Raw genomic sequence first — 18021 nt, 5'->3', positions numbered from 1 at the left:
TAATTTAAATCCATTTTCAAAAACCTGCTTCTGAGAATGCAGCTCTAGGAAATCCTGTGTTCCATTAGACAATGGCTGGTGACAGCAACTCGTGAGTTTGTGTTTCCCATCTAATTGATCACTGTTTATCCCCCTTGTTTAGTTCACTCCTTTCCTTTCCCTACAAATTATTCCAATGAGGAAATGTGAAAAAATGATGTGTCTTGTAGAACTGGTGACTTGAGTTGCAAAGTATGTGGTAGGCTTTTCAGGGTACCTAGAAGAACATTTCAAAGGGGGCAGTCCTCTCATGTTAAGTACTCTTTCCTTTGATCCATACAACACTGTACCAATTAACAGTCCCTGTTTTGGAGACGAAGAAACTGAGGCTCAGGTGATTTGCCCATAGTCACACAGCTGGTAAATAGCAGAGGCAGGATTCAAATTCAGTATTAGCACAGTTCTCATGCCATAGATGCCATGATTTCTCCCACTTTACAGATTGAGTAGTGAGGTCTGGTAGTTTTATGAAGTGTGATGAGGGGCTGGTAGATGCAGCAATAGAAACCTAACGTTAAAGTTGCACATTTCCGGCTGGAATGGATTTCTGTCTGCTCTAGGGTTGTTTATCTCTCTTGGCAAGTATTCTACCCAACTCTGTTATGTCATCTCTGGGCATGCCTTATTCTTCAGGGAAGATGGTACCACAGTATTGTGTTCAACGTGTGTTTAATAAAGATTTGAATGTAAGTGATGGCAGAGGACACATTACTGACTGCAGGTCTTGTGTGACCATTTAGAGAAAATCAGTATCATCAGATCCAGGCTGTGGATTAACACAGATGACAAAAATCTAAAATGTTCCTAATTCCATAACATTATAGCTACATTTAATTCATCACCACTAATTTTTTTTTTCACCTGAGACAAAAGGTAGTTGCTTAGGATGTCTTCATAAACATTAAAATGTTCAAAAATAGACATACACGATGACTTTATAACAGCATTTTCACCATTACAAATTCAAACATTGTAGAGTAACTTGGAGAGATGTACAAACAGATTTTTGGCACACTTTAAAAAAATCTCCTCAAGGCCATGCATTTGAAAGAAAGTCAGCACTGATGCAATCTCTCAAACCCATTAAAAAGAAATAAAGCCATAACTAAACACGAGCGGGAAATGATTTGAAAGTAAGAGTTTACTTTTTGTATTTTAGAGAGGTGATTGCCTATGAGTGATTAATTACTCAAATAATTTAAACTTAAACTATGAGAAGTATTAAGTACTTAAAAATATTTCCTAATTGTTTCTATTCACAGAGATGCAAACCTACACTATGAATGTAACCCCGTGCATCTGTTAGTACCAACTGCCTATCTCCTCTTAGAAGGTGAAGAGTGGACGGTGAGGATTCACTTCTCAGGTAATACGACTGCAGAGCTGGAAAGGACTTTGAAATGATCTAATCAATCCATCACCTCATTTTACAGGTGAATAACAGAGGACCAGAGAGGTAAAGGGGCTTGCCCAAGGCCACAAGGTCATCCAGGAGCAAGGCTGTCATTCCAGATCAGAATAGGATTCTGGGGTCAGACAGATTTGGCTTCATACTCTGTCCCCACCAGTAACTTGGGATTAGAAGATGAGTGTTGGTTTCCTTAGCCAAAGAAGGAAATTGATAATTTCTGTCTTGCTGCTGTGTTCTAAGTATCAAATGAGAAAATGTATGCTAAGCATTTGATGAATGTTAGCTGTTTACTCACTTTCCTTTTCCCACATCTAGTGCCCCTTCCCCATTCCATGCCTCTTCAATGTATATTGGCATTTCAGATATGCAGAAACTGTTTATTAGCAGCTACCAGGCCTTAGCTCCAGTTTCTGGCTGGAGAAAATCAGGAAATTAACCACACGCTAACGATAGTTCCTTGCTTCCCAATATCCACAGTAACTCTGACATTGAGGCCAGGGAATAGCTAGGAAGCACCAAAGCAATCCTTGCACTGGTGGAGGATATTGGGGAGTTTCTAAGATTATAAGTAAGTGGTGATGATTTGTCTGCTTTCTTTTTTTTTTTTTAAGATTTAATTAATTAATTTATGGCTGCTTTGGGTCTTCGTTGCTGCGCGCGGACCTTCTCTAGTTGCGTCTAGTGGGGGATACTCTTCGTTGTGGTGCGTGGGATTCTCATTGTGATGGCTTCTCTTGTTGCGGAGCACGGGCTCTAGGTGCGCGGGCTTCAGTAGTAGTGGCACGTGGGCTTCAGTAGTTGTGACTCTCAGGCTCTAGAGCGCAGGCTCAGTAGTTGTGGCGCATGGGCTTAGTTGCTTCATGGCATGTGGATCTTCCCGGACCAGCGCTCGAACCCATGTCCCCTGCATTGGCAGGTGGATTCTTAACCACTGTGACACTAGGGAAGCCCTGTCTCCTGTCTTTTCTCTTGCTTGTCCTGATCCTGCACTTGTTTCCTCTTAGCCAAGTGGTGCCAATGAAACAGAACTAGGCGGAGAGCTTTTATGGGAATATCGAGGTATCTAGTTATGAAAAAATAAAATCTTCATTTTGGTAGAAGAGAGTAAAATTCACTGAGTGTACCAGCAAAGGAGAAATGCTGTAGCATCCCTCCCCAGCCCTGGCAGGATTTTTTTTCCTTTGGTCAGGTCATCGTGCATCTGAAGTGTTAATAGGTGGTAACTCAACACATAGATACTTCCTACATGAACCATGCAATCAGTTTCTTTGACAATAGATAGAGAGTTGACTTTGGTGCATCTCACTTACGAATGAAGAGAGCTATCTTCACCAGCAAATTCAGACCTTTAGATTATATTAAACAGTCTCCTCAAAAGTGCATAGTCCAGGGCTTCCCTGGTGGCGCAGTGGTTGAGAGTCCGCCTGCCGATGCAGGGGACGCGGGTTCGTGCCCCGGTCCGGGAAGATCCCACATGCCGCGGAGCGGCTGGGCCCGTGAGCCATGGCCGCTGAGCCTGTGCGTCCGGAGTCTGTGCTCCGCAACGGGAGAGGCCACAACAGTGAGAGGCCCGCGTACCGCAAAAAAAAAAAAAAAAAGTGCATAGTCCATTAGGTTATTTATTTATTTATGGCTGCATTGGGTCTTCATTGTTGCATGCAGGCTTTCTCTAGCTGCGTCAAGCAGGGGCTACTCTTCATTGTGGTGTGTGGGCTTCTCATTGTGGTCGCTTCTCTTGTTGTGGAGCACGGGCTCTAGGCACATGGGCTTCAGTAGTTGTGGCACACGGGCTCAGTAGTTGTGGCTTGCGGGCTCTAGAGTGCAGGCTCAGTAGTTGTGGTGCACAAGCTTACTTGCTCTGAGGCATGTGGAATCTTCCCAGACCAGGGATTGAACCTGTGCCCTCTGCATTGGCAGGTGGATTCTTAACCACTGCGCCACCAGGGAAGTCCTCCATTAGGTATTAAAATGTTGATTGTTTACCATGGAAAGCTTAAATTCTTGTTAAAATATAGAGAAATTCATTTCAAGCCATTTCTTGCACTACCTTATTCTAGAACGTGCCCCATGGTTCTATGAATCTCCCAGAAGTTCTTCTCTAGGGATGAGATTCAACTCAGAATTCGTTCCATTCATTAAGAATCAGTTCTAAAAAAGTTAAAAAAAAAATCTGAACCTTGTTCATTATGAACCATGTGATATGGTAAATAAGACCAAATTCCCCTGAGGGACAAAAACCCCATGGAATAACAAGGAATACCAGTGTGGAAATCAGAAAACAGGGGCCCTGGTCTAGATTCTGTCCTTAACTAGCTTTGTGACCACAGGCAGGCCCAGCCTTTCTGTGCCTCGGTGTTCTCCACACAAAATTAAGAAAAAGCAACCGTAGATATTATAAATTCACCTAGTTGATGGTACAACCCAATAACTACAATTAGGCTTCAGCTACAGAGAAACTGGGCAGTAGTAGCTCAGCTAAGTCTGCAAGTTAAACTGGGATATTTATTTCCTATCGTCCGACCTGTAGTCTAATCAGTAAAGCTGTTAAACCTGCAGTAATATTTCACTGATGTGCACCAGGACGTTGCAAGTTATAAAATTTCCAATTTAATTTTACTGCATCCCGGAAGCCGTAGTAATTAGAAGACAGACTCACAGTGAAGATGGTTATAGCTTCAGGGGTGATAATTTTGAACCTGTCCCGCAGGTCACTTCTGTCCTTAAGTTTCCCTGATTTGACAGCTGCCTGTAGACTCAGGATTTTACTGTAATACAGCAGCAATTCGTCATTCATTCGATGGGAGCAGATGTAGATGACGCTTACGTTGGCATCTAAAAATAACAGGCACAATGTTAATTACCGGTATAAAGGTCAAAGACATTACGAACTCTGGTATCAGATTGATGTTGCACAGTTTAAAATAAAGAGCATATCCAAAAGCCACATTCAAGTTAATTTAGATTGGTTTTGTACAGATCTTAGCAATTTAAGGGGCTTTTTGGTCCTTTAGCATTTCTCTAAAGAAAAGATAAATAACACCACCACCAAAAAAATAGACACAATGATTCCTTCAGAAGGAGGGCTGTGAGGTACCATGGAAGTGTACTTTCAAATAATATGTAGGGATTTAGCTCCAGAACTCCTATTAATATCAATGGGATTTGCATACTGATTTAAAAATTTATCCCATTAACTTTAGTAAATTATAAAACAGAACTGTTAACTTTCAAAAGCTGATGAAATTGCAATTTCTTATGCTGCCTGGACTTGGCAAGGCCAATTCAGGGAATGTTCTGTCCAAATAAATGGTCTGAGTATGACCATAGCAATGATTATTTCAGGAAAGCAACCTTTTCCTTTCTCCATTCCCAAAGAGGAATATATTACTTAAATAGGACATCTAGTGATTCTTGGTTTAAAAGAAACACTATCTTAATTTAACTGTTCTCCTTCTCAAGATGTACTTATTATGTGCGAGAAACACTATCTTAATTTAACTGTTCTCCTTCTCAAGATGTACTTATTATGTGCGTAGAAAGAAATCCTAATTAAATATCCCATCCGAATGGAATAGTGAGAAGGGATTACCCTCACTCCAGGCTGCAGAATATTTTAGGGGGTATGTACTGGAAACCAGCAGCCGGTAGAGTCACCCATTCATTTTTGTAAAATAACTGACTGATCAGTAGGGGCAAAGCACTTGGCTAGACATGGAAGGAGATACCAGAATCAAAGCGACTGAGATGCTGCCTGTGAGGAGCAACCATTTCACATGTATAAACAGCTGTAAAACATGGTGGAGGGTGGTGGACACAAGACACATGCAGACCAGGTGCCCAGGGAAGGTTGGAGGAGGGAGCACTGTAAAATATTTCCTTGGTCAAGTAGGGCTGAGAAGAGATTTTAAGACTCCTCTGTTCAGTTTAGCAGAGTATACAGAGCATAGACTGATTAAATGCTTGCTCAGCTTTCTAGGAGCCTGGGCATATTATTTAACCTTTCTAAGCATTGCTTTCTTCATCTGTAAAATGGGGAATAAAGTCTCCTGGGGCACGGAGTTTTGGAGAGTATGAAATGAAAGAATATATATAAAGCACCTGGTGCAGTATCTGGCACATAGTAGGTGCTCAGCAGACAGTACAGATGCACCAATCTTCTCCACAGCCCACCCTGACTAGGCCAGCTAACAGTGGTTCCACACCCCGCCTTCCACACTTGGGCTCCTTTTAACTAGTGCCTCAAGATTTAACACGACGAAGTAGTGTCCCCTGCTGTTCCATCCTGTTGTCCCAAATCTTTCAATCTTGTCCGTCCAGACTCTTTAAAGGCAAGGTGTATACTTTTCGTATAATCCCCCATGCCCTGGTACAATGTCGAGTATGCAGGAGCCACTCAATAAATACTTGTGAGCTGACCAAAGGGATCTGGGAGAATGGAGAGATTCGGGAACTGGAAAGTCTTTCACAATTAGTGAGACCCATGGCATGCAGGAGAAATCTGTTCTGGAGAAGAGCATCTTTTTTTTTTTTTTTAAAAACATCTTTATTGGGGTATAATTGCTTTACAATGGTGTGTTAGTTTCTGCTTTATAACAAAGTGAATCAGCTATACATATACATATGTTCCCATACGGGAGAAGAGCATCTTGTGGCTAGAAGCAATGTCTTCTGAACTGGCCCAGAGCTGGGCCCAGAGTAGGTGCTCCATAAATGTAAATATTTAAGTGGCTCCTATTTAATGTTGAAACCACATTGTCACATGAACCTCAAAATAAATTAACTGAGGAGACAGTAGTTAAATAACTTGTATCCAACTGCTGAATGATCAAATTCGTTATCCGAAATCTCGTGTTTTCAGGAAGGGACTAGTGTCTTACTAAACTAGTGGTCTTTAAAACCAAACTAGTATTTTTTTTTAAGTATAAAAAAAGGACACAAAAAGCAAACAACAAAAATAACTTCATAAAGTCTCCATAGCAGAAGAAAACTAAATTTTTCTTGGGAAGAAATTTCTGGGTTGTAAATGATAACAAATCATGTTACAAATTTTACCTTTCCCGTTCATTTCTGGCAAAGGAATACTATAATCACTAACAGTAATATCCAGTATTAGGGTGGTTTGATTGTGAATCAACAAATGTTCAAAATTAATTGACAGGTGATTTTGGAAAGGAATTAAGAAGAAGATGAAGATTGTTTTGACTGTTAGTCAATAGTCAATATCAGTCACCCTCTTGCTTAACTCATCTAGGAAGTGAAGATACAAGCTGTTGAGGTCTCTCCACCTGATACCCTGACTTCACAGCCAGTATCCAAACAAGTCTTAATGTGATCAGATTACCTTTGTTTCCCCTGAATAAGCAGAAAAATCGACACCCTTTACTAGGAACTAACGCAAGTTAAAGAAAGATAATCATTTATTCTTCCATAAAATTATCACTAATTTTCCTAGTTTCTTCATATTTTTACTTCACAAGCAAGTACTTTTTCTATTTTCTCACTTACTTCTACACTTTTATTACTTCTTTTGAAGAGGTTTTAGGATTGCATTGTTATCATGAAGATAGTGTACCAAGGAAAGGCATTTGGTTAATAATCTCTCAGAAATGTTCATCTTAGCAAAATTTTTCATTGCAGATAGACATAGACTGAATTATTGAATTATTTAAAATAGAAACCTAATACTCTTAAGTCTTCTCATTATTAATAAGAATCCTTTGTAAGGAAATTCTTTGGTGATGGTTTGGACTATGTATAGAAAGGTATATAAAAAGCTAAAGAAAAAAATTAATCAAATAAATTAGAGCAAAGTCTGCCCTCTGCCGCACTTCATTGGTTTCCACCCAGTCAGGATTTTAGTTGAAATAGCTCAGCACTAACAAATCAATCTTAAGTCATTAAATTTTTTTTTGGTAAGGTTGAAAAACAATATTAGTGCCTAGATAATAGATTAAAGCAATTACCCTATTATTATTTTAGGACACTGTAAATTTCTAGTACTGTTGTATTTTTGTTACCAAATGGCATTTATAAAATAATAATGATGCTGAAATATGTATGAATCACGTAAAGTATGTCATTCCAGAGAGCCAGCTAAATTGGTCATTGATAATTTAAAATTCTTCCTTGTTTTGCTTAAATAAGGGCCAAAGCAATTATATTTTAACAAAACAAAGAAGTTCTTATTTGGTAACTAAAAAATTCTAGTTTTCGTTTAACCCTGAATTTCTGGCCAGGACTTCCCACACTGATTCAATATTATTACTTAGGCTTTGAAACATTTATTCTTTAAACCTCACCTCAAACAGTGTCAACCAAAGCCTAGAGTTCTTGTATCCTTCCTTCCTGGCCCCTGGTTGGTGTCTGATTTAGAACTGACCAAACCAGTATTAGAACTTGACTCTTACAAAGATGTGTCTATCACTCAAGGTCTGTATTTCTAATAATTCCTTCCACTAGGCACTTCCTATTTTCTCATAATGAGATTATATATATTTAAATAAAACCTTCTTTTAAAAATCTATCTTCATTTCCCTCTTATTCTTATAATGAAACATAATGCTTTTCATTTCTGTTACCTTCCACCCATTCCTCAGATAATATAATAGACAATATTGACACAAATATATAATGTTGACTTCATTCACTGCCAGATTCAGTAAATGAAGAAGAGTTGGGGCTATAGGAGATACATCCTTATTCAAGCCTGCAGCAAAGAGAATTAGAAAACTACCCAAGTAAATTGGTTAAAATGTCATTTGTTTATTCAACTGACTTCACTATAAATCTGTTCTTTGGAACAAAACATTCAATTGCCCTGCAAGAAGATTAGAAGTCCAAGCCTTTTCCTTGTACAGAAAAAAAAGCAAAAAACGAACGTTTAATCAACATCCACTGATAAACATTCCAAAGAGCCATTTGTGTAAAAGTATTTACTGTACCTAAGATGTCACACAGCCTCCCCAGCTGCATGTTCTGCTGTGTGTTGAAGTCGTCAATATTTTGTCGCACAGGCTGGGAATATCCTAAAAGGCAAACCAGATGTCAAAACCCAGAAAGAGCAAGTCAACATGGCAGAATGGCATGCTAGGATTTCACAGTGTCATGGTCCACATTTCCAGGAAAGAATTGTCTCTGAAGCATCTCCCAGAAACAATCCAGCTCCTAAGAATGAGGTCCTTGCTTCTCAGGGGATTAAGCATTAATTTTGGAAGATGTGCTGAGCAGCATATTCTGCAACAGAGAGGTTCATATTTTTCAATATCAGCAAAGCTTCTGGGAATCAGGATTATAGAAACACAGGAAAAGTTTCGGAAATTTTAACATGAATGTTCAAAAGAGCACGTAAGAAAGTTATGCTCAGGTTTAAAAACTATGTTGGCTTTTTGTTTTTTGCCTTTTATTTTCTTATTTTTTAACATCTTTATTGGAGTATAATTGCTTTACATAGTGGTGTTAGTTGCTGCTGTATAACAAAGTGAATCAGCTGTACGTATACGTATATCCCCACATCCCCTCCCTCTTGCGTCTCCCTCCCACCCTCCCTATCCCACCCCTCTAGGTGGTCACAAAGCAGAGCTGATCTCCCTGTGCTATGCGGCTGCTTCCCACTAGCTATCTATTTTGCATTTGGTAGTGTATATATGTCCATGCCACTCTCTCACTTCGTCCCAGCTTACCCTTCCCCCTCCCCGCCTCAAGTCCATTCTCTACGTCTGTGTCTTTATTCCTGTCCTGCCCCTAGGTCCTTCAGAACCTTTTTTTTTTTTTTTTTAGATTCCATATATATGTGTTAGCATACGGTATTTGTTTTTCTCTTTCTGACTTAGTTCACTCTGTATGACAGACTCTAGGTTCATCCACCTCACTACAAATAACTCAATTTTGTTCCTTTTTATGGCTGAGTAATATTCCATTGTATATATGTGCCACATCTTCTTTATCCATTCATCTGTCGATGGATGCTTAGGTTGCTTCCACGTCCTGGCTATTGTAAATAGTGCTGCAATGAACACTGTCGTACATGACTCCTTTTGAATTATGGTTTTATGCCCTGTGGTGGGATTGCTGGGTCATATGGGAGTTCTAATTTTAGTTTTTTAAGGAACCTCCATACTGTTCTCCATAGTGGCTGTATCAATTTACATTCCCACCAAGAATGTGCAGGAGGGTTCCCTTTTATCCACACCCTCTCCAGCATTTATTGTTTGTAGATTTTTTAAAAAAAGTTTTTGGCTGCGTTGGGTCTTCGTTGCTGCACATGGGCTCTCTCTAGTTGCGGTGAGTGGGGGCTACTCTTTGTTGCAGTGTGTGGGCTTCTCATTGCGGTGGCTTCTCTTGTTGTGGAGCATGGGCTCTAGGCACATGGGCTTCAGTAGCTGTGGCGCTCAGGCTCAGTAGTTGTGGCACACGGGCTTAGTTGCTCCGTGGCACGTGGGATCTTCTGGACCAGGGCTCAAACCTGTGTCCCCTGCATTGGCAGGCAGATTCTTAACCACTGTGCCACCAGGGAAGTCCTGTAGATTTTTTGATGATGGCCATTCTGACGGTGTGAGGTAATACCTCATTGTAGTTTTGATTTGCATTTCTCTAATGATTAGTGATGTTGCGTATCCTTTCATGTGTTTGCTGGCAATCTGTATATCTTCTTTGGAGAAATGTCTATTTAGGTCTTCTGCCCATTTTTGGATTGGGTTGTTTGCTTTTTTGATATTGAGCTACATGAGCTGCTTGTATATTTTGGAGATTAATCCTTTGTCAGTTGCTTTGTTTGCGAATATTTTCTCCCATTCTGAGGGTTGTCCTATGCTTCTTATGTGGCATTTTGAAGATGTGTCCTGGAATCACTCTCAACTGACACACAGATTTCAGATAAAACTCTTGCTGTTGCGAATATGTATTTAAGTCATTCTAAATACTAAAGAAATATGCTTTTGTTCACACAGTCAAAAGATCTTGTAACGTTAAAGGACAATAATGGTTAATGCGGTTACTTTGTCAGTACTGATGAAAGCCCCACCATTTTCCTTCATGTCAGTTGGAACAGCAGAAGGAAAACACACATGGATTTACTACCGTCCCCAAATCTTCCACAATGGCAACAGCAGTGGCAACACTTTCTGCTACGGCAGGGGTTAAAATAAAAAATGAACATGGACCAAAACATGAACTTAAAAGGCACGCATACTCACAAGCAGTATAATTGCTTATATGAAATTCAGCAACTGTAGGTGTAACTTTTAAAAAAATAAAATTGCTTTTCACATTTTGAATAGATGCTTCAATGCCTCCTTGTGGTTAGTGAGCCCAAACACATGTTTCAAGTTAAACTGCTATAGATAAAGTGATTTTAAATACTACATCTTTGAGATGTGACACAGATTTCCTTTTCAGCCTAAGGAAAACTATAGCAATTCAGGCAACAGGGCTTCAGATCAAATGAACTCTGATAATTGGCTCTTAGCTTTGATGTTAGTGTTTAAACACTAGACAATGTCTGGAAATTAAATGAGTTTACAATTCATCTAAAAGTCTCCCTCTTGCTTTATGCAGATGAACTTAAGAACTAAAAAGGCAGAAGGATACGTGGGCTGTTTGAATTATTTTTGAAAAATTATTAATTTCTAAAATAATTTTGGGAACTCATCCACATATGAAAGTTAATATAGACAGCCACAAACAATGCCATCTTGATGTGTGGTTGCAATATTGTAACTCTTGGGATTTTGCCTATGTATAATTCTATCTATACTCAGGTAAGTGTTTAGGAAGATGTATTGTGAATAACTTATATATCAAGACTATAAGAAGGCAGGAAAATGCCTAGAGAATAAAGTATGATTAAGAAAAGTGCATTAATCATTCTATGAACGTATTCTATGAACACATTTCCTTTCAGAAGTAAAGATAAAAGGCAGTGTGAGATAGCTCATTAAAATGATGTCCAATTTAAAATATAAAGGATGTCTCATCACTCTGTTGCCACATATGCAGCATGTGAGTAAGTCCGTGTTTCAATTACTCGAGGTCAGTTTTCCAACAAATTACTTAGTACCTCTATTACCCTGATCAAGGATGCATATAAATCCACCTGCCAATGCAGGGGACACGGGTTTGAGCCCTGGTCTGGGAAGATCCCACATGCTGCGGAGCAACTAAGTCCGTGAGCCACAACTACTGAGTCTGCGGTCTAGAGCCCATGAGCCACAACTACTGCACCCGCGTGCCACAGCTACTGAAGTCTGCGAGCCTAGAGCCCGTGCTCCACAACAAGAGAAGCCACCGCAACGAGAAGCCCGCGCACCGCAATGAAGAGGAGCCCTCACTCACTGCAACTGGAGAAAGCCCGCGCGCAGCAACGAAGACCCAATTATGATTATGCAGGATTATGATGAAACTGGTTACTCAGTTAACCCTACAAGTACACCCATTTTAAAGAACTGTATGTTAATCTCAGGACATTGTTATAGAGGATCATATGAAGCAAAAAATAGAAAAACATTTTGTCAATCGTAAAGTGCTGTGTAAACAGAAGATATTTTAATGTCACAAGCTATGTGTACTTCCAAAGCTTGTAACAGCAACAGCAAATTCTGTCACAAGCAACAGATCATTCCACATGATGTTCAGAGTAAGCACTCAGTAAATATTGTTCAGAGTAAGCACTCGGTAAATACTGTTTCTTTCCTAACCTCAGCTGAGCGTGACTTAAATTCTCAAAAGGAACTTCACTGAAATGCAGAGAAATTATTATTATTATGTGCACAAATTATTTGAGCTACCAAAGTACTGTTCTTCTAGCGTATGGAGCTGATTGCCCCTAATCACCATCAGGTGTGCCTGACCACCCTTTTCTAAGAAGGCTTGCAGTCTCCCCTCACTGTCATTCTCTGGCACCCTCTCTTCACCACACTTTTCTCATTTTGTCATTACAGGTTTCTTTGCTGGCTTATTTACTTGTTTGTTGTACGTTTCTCCTCCCCACTGCATCACTCTGGCTCCTGTAGCCAGACTGTAAGCTCCACTGGAGCAGAAACGCTGTGATATCGCCAGTCAAATGAGTCAATGAAATGTGCCTGAAGAGCTTACTCAAAGAATCTGTCTTTTAAATTCTTAGCCCTTTCTCTCTTGTGTTTTCATCGTTCCCTCCTCTCCTTTCAACACTCATGAAATTGGGTTCTCTGATCTGGAGAACTTCTGGGGAATTCAAAGAACGGTAAGTGGGATTTGTAGCTTTTTCTAGGTCCTCATCAGCATAGAATAAAACAGCACTGGCATTAAGGGGCACTTTCTCTTATCACTATAGAGAGGAACGCAGCTTCTTTCTTTATGCCACCTTCATCACCTGCAAAATATTCATAGTTTGATAGAGTGTTCCATCTTTCCTCAAAATATTATTGTCTGGGACTTCCATGGTGGCACAGTGGTTAAGAATCTGCCTGCCTATGCAGGGGACAGGGGTTCCAGCCCTGGTCAGGGAAGATCCCACATGCCACGGAGCAACTAAGCCTGTGTGCCACAGCTACTGAGCCTGCTCTCTAGAGCCTGCAAGCCACAACTACTGAGCCCACGTGCCACAACTACTGAAGCCTGTGCACCTAGAGCCCGTGTTTCGCAACAAGAGAAGCCACCATAATAAGAAGCCTATGCACCGCAACAAAGAGTAGCCCCCGCTCGCCACAACTAGAGAAAGCCTGTGCGCAGCAATGGAGACCCAACACAGCCAAAAATAAATAAATAAATAAATAAATTTAAAAAACATTATTGCCTCTGCTTCACACTGAAGAAGGGTACCCGGGTGCTGTCTCTCTGAAGTTATCCAACTACCATACTTTTGGTCTTCTGTTGAACCAAGGATGCTCATTAATGGTTACTGGCTACCATTTCTCCATCCTCATTTCTGCCTTCATCTCCTTTCCCATCCCTATCCCCACTCCCACACAAACGCTTATCAGATGATGCTAATTGCCTCTTTGCAACCCAGTAAACGAGTCCTGCTAGGATTGGCTTTTCCTTCACAGCAACTGCAGAAACCTAAGAACACGAGCAAGGCCACGCTCAGTGACCATGCCTCCTTGGGACTGTGGGTGCTTCTGTGACACGCCCCTGCCGTTGCAGTAAAATCAAGCGTTCTTGAACCCTGCTTGTTACTCTGTGGTTGACTCCTAGTTTATTTTGTCTCCAAGTCCTATTCCTTACCATGGTAGCTAAGGCAGAGAAGGGGTTAATAACAGATTTCCAGTTACCACATAGTTGTTATTCATCTGATCACCCTGGCCTGAGATGGTAGTCATCCATGCCTCAGTCTGATGGACTGGAGCAGTGATTCTTAACCTTTTCCCCATTTGAATACGTGTGATGGGTGCTGTTCAAATGCATCACACACTCCTAGGGGCATACGCAGGGTTACGATAGCAGTAGCTGTAACTCCATCCTTTTCTCTTCCACTCAAGAAAGCATACTAGATGCAAGCTGAGCAAGAGTGACATTATTTTAGAAATAATCTTGAATTGTTCCAATTCATAAAAAGTTAACCATTAGCTAAACTTTGGACTCTAATAGTAAAAATTTAGGGAACATGTGAACATACTTCACAAACGATTGCAGATCAGCATACTGCAGTCATCTAGAGAAATGTGATCTAGACATTATGGTTTTAATTACTTGTGCAAGTGTGAAAGCACAAGATACTGAGATAGGAAATAACATACAGCAAGAGAGAGGCCTATCTGGGTTATTTATATAGTCCATCCAGTGCCAATTTGATGAAAATAAAACTGAGAGTTGTTTCTGGGGGGCTTCTGAGAAAAATTAGAGAAATTTGTGATGAGGACACAGAAAACACAGGACTTAACTCAAATCTTTGTTGAGTTTTGAAAACATTCTCAAACCAAACTGTCCAAATGGATTCTGTGTCGTTCTGAAAGCCTTTCCTTCAGAAGAGTGAAGACTTTCTCTTGTTCAAACTTTTTGTCTGCGACAGGCACAGCATTGCATGCAACTAAAGCCAGTGATTCTCAAAGAGTGGTTGAGGGACCCTCCAAAGGACTGGGGCCATGGAAGGTCAAAACTCTTTTCAGAATAATACTAAGATGACATTTCCCCTTTCCAATGTTATCTTCCCACAAAATACAAAAAGTTTATTGATTTCAGATTCCATATTGCAACTAACTCCTAAAAATTATCCTTGTTGAGTTTTGGTATAAAATCAAAGAAGAATATACACAGTTATCTGAAAAGGCTGTAAAATATATAAAGTATACCTCCCTTTTCCAAATACTTGTCTGTATGAGGCCAGGTTTTCTTCATATGCTTCAACCAAAACAACATATTGCAACAGATTGGATGCAGAAATAGATAGGAGAATCCAACTAACTTCTATTAAGAGATTTGCAAACTTGTCAACCAGTGCCGATCTTCTCACCAATTTTTTTTTTTTTTTTGCGGTACGCGGGCCTCTCACTGCTGTGGCCTTTCCCACTGCAGAGCACAGGCTCCGGATGCGCAGGCCCAGCAGCCATGGCTCACGGGCCCAGTCACTCCGCGGCATGTGGGATATTCCCGGACCGGGGCACGAACCCCTGTCCCCTGCATCGGCAGGCGGACTCTCTACCACTGCACCACCAGGGAAGCCCCTCACCAATTTTTTTTTGTTTTGGAAAAGAAACGGTTTTTAAAAAATAAAAATATGTTTTTTAGATGAACATTGGTAATGTGCTTAGTATTGTTATTTTAAAATAAATTCAATATTTTTAAAGTTTCTCAGTTTTAGTTTCTAATGTGGTAAATATAGATGGATACAACCCATGTAAACCAACGCTCTTTAGGGTCTTCAATTGTTGTTACAAGTGTAAATTTGAGGACCACTGAACACAAATTTTAATATTTTTTATGAGAATGAAGGAGATGAAAAAGATTATATTTTATCTTAGTATAAGCAATACTTTTTTTAGATCATATCCTAATATTAATCATTTCATCAAAAGCCCAGGAGCTGGTGTCATTTGACACCCAGTTCAGTGCTGTTTCCATATTTCATGGTGCAACATCAAGCTCAACTGGGTAATTTAATATTACAGGGTCTTGGGGCCAACCCTGATCTAACCAGTGAATGAGTGTTGATTTGGATTACTTGGATGCATGCAACACGGATGAATAGAAATATGTTTTCATTTTAATTTGGGCTATAAAGAAATTTGGAAGTTTTAAATGTACTTTGTTCCTGATCCCCAAAGACCTGGATTTTCTGGAACTGCTGTCTGGGAGATCTTGGCAATACATCTGTTTCAAAGATCTAATGTGGCAATATCATAACTAAACTGAGGATTCCATCCTACTTGCCAAAATACATGTTGAAGACTGCAAAGATTTGACTGAAAGTCCTGATTTCCCAGCCCTGAGGTGGAAGCAACAGAATCTTCGCGTCTTTGAGTTGTCAACTCAAAATGGGAAAGTAGAAAGGGGTCAATGTGCTTGGAGGCACAGTAAAAATGTGATTCCAGATATAACCCTCTGGGCACTGGTCCTCCACCCTGCCCCTGTTCACAAATGGAGGCGAGCACAGTTCTTACCCTCTGGTGAAATGGAGTGGGGTTACGAAGGAATTGTCTCATGAGCATTTGGGGTATGGCAGTTGTGCATAAAAGTTAGTTTTTCTATCTTTTAGGCTTTTGTGACAATACAGAGCAACAGAAAAACATTTTCATGAACGTTGTAATAACAGGATCCACAATTTTACGGAATGGAGTATCTTGGAGACCACGAACTGTGTTAACCCCAAGGATAATTTGCTGAAATAATGCACAGTTGGGAAAAAAAAGAGGCTGAACTACATACATTCCTTTTTGCTATTAAATCAATTGGCAATGAAATAAAAGATCACATAGAGAAGAGGAAATCCCACCTCAATACATTCTCTATTTGTATTTTAAAGGAGGATGAGAAGTGAGAGAGGAAAGTCATCACTGGGAGTTTAATTGGCTGACCAGAGCCCCATACTCGGCACATCTCATTTAATGTCAATATATTTTAAAATGCCACTGAGTTTAAGTGTAGTAGCAAATGATGCATTGTAATAGAGAAGCACAGGGGTTAAATTAAAAGTGGAGGAAGTAACTTGGGCAAAGAAACTGTAAGCAGAATTAGTTTGTAGGTTTTATTTAGACCTCTGATTTTTCTAGGGGAATTGGGATTCTTCATTGCAGTTCTTTCTTAATTTGACTGATAGATTTTGCTTAAAATAGACCCTACTATTCTATTCCTGCTATGAGCCATGGTAGATTTTTTTGATTATAATTATATTTCATTAATAAAAATGATAAAAATATGCAATATACAACTAAGAGATCAGCCTATATAACATGGAAAGGATGACTTTCTTTTTATCATCTTATAAAATTACAAGGCCAATCTGTTTCTTTGGACAATTAATCAACAACATCCTACCTCTGTTGGTTAAAAATAGCTAAAACTTTTTGTTACATCTGACAATACTTCTCAAAATATGTAACAGCCAATCATGTTTCGTAATTCCTCCTTTCAAAGAGGTGGTTACTCTGTAACGTATAATTGTCTTCATGTTCGTATCATTAAGCCATAGATTTTTTTTTTTTTTTTTTTTTTTTTTTGCGGTACGCGGGCCTCTCACTGCTGTGGCCTCTCCCGTCGCGGAGCACAGGCTCCGGACGCGCAGGCTCAGCGGCCATGGCTCACGGGCCCAGCCGCTCCGCGGCATGTGGGATCTTCCCGGACCGGGGCACGAACCCGTGTCCCCTGCATCGGCAGGCGGACTCTCAACCACTGCGCCACCAGGGAAGCCCTAAGCCATAGATTTTTAAATACATGATAAATATTTTGTGGTCAACAACATTGCTGAAAGGCCGTGTTTCCTGTGATTGTGGGTTTGGAGAATGCAGTTACTCCTGTGTGTGCAACACTATATAAACAAATAACCAACGCCTACAACTGTAAGATATTATGTAGTTATCAGCTACTAAGCTTTCATTTTTAGGGTTCGAATAACTTAGTGCAGCCCCAGTTGGCTAGTGCATGGTGTCATTATTTCTGGGGCCAATTCCACAACAAATTTGATCACAAATTTCCCACGGAAATAGAAAGAGAGGACAAGGCTGCAACTTGTGTTAAATGCGTACCTGAGTCTTACATTCCTACCAACTGATTTTGATTAGTGAATCCCTCTCAACTCTGGGAACAAAATTACTCTATTGAATAGATTTGGGGGGGGGGCATGTATTTAGAGAAAAAAATTGCTTCACTTTCATCCACTTCTATTTTCATAAATTGTGTAGGTAAGTCTGCAGTGCAGGTGACAAAGTAGCCATGTTATGGCTAGCTGAAATCTTCAAGTATTCCCAGGGGAAGTGGTACATAAGAAAAAAGTGTGCCATAATCATTTTTTTTTAAAAGGTATGGTTTGAGAATTATGCCTGTGGAATAGATGACAGTTTAATGCTAGTTAAATGCAATTTAATGTCCACAAGTCATTTCATAACCTAAAGCTTAAATTTTAGAAACAAATACAAGTTGATCAAAGCCCAAGTATTATTCTCTTG

At 39.9% G+C, this 18021-nt stretch overlaps 1 protein-coding gene across 5 annotated transcripts in view; it reads right to left on the bottom strand.

The window, feature by feature from the left end:
* The window catches only part of IQCH (IQ motif containing H), a 212359-nt gene that overhangs the window by 79560 nt on the left and 114778 nt on the right, over positions 1 to 18021 (bottom strand). For all 5 annotated transcript variants that reach the window (XM_065871349.1, XM_065871350.1, XM_065871351.1 and 2 more), the window contains 2 exons: positions 8392 to 8475; positions 4107 to 4282 (listed from right to left, as the gene is read on the bottom strand). In XM_065871349.1, coding sequence (XP_065727421.1) covers positions 4107 to 4282; positions 8392 to 8475 — 260 coding nt within the window. The remainder of the gene's footprint in view (positions 1 to 4106; positions 4283 to 8391; positions 8476 to 18021) is intronic.

Source organism: Phocoena phocoena, chromosome 2 (assembly GCF_963924675.1).
Source record: "Phocoena phocoena chromosome 2, mPhoPho1.1, whole genome shotgun sequence".
Lineage (NCBI taxonomy): Eukaryota > Metazoa > Chordata > Mammalia > Artiodactyla > Phocoenidae > Phocoena > Phocoena phocoena.
The sequence above is the reverse complement of the archived record's forward strand: the minus strand, read 5'-3'. Positions and strand labels throughout refer to the sequence as shown.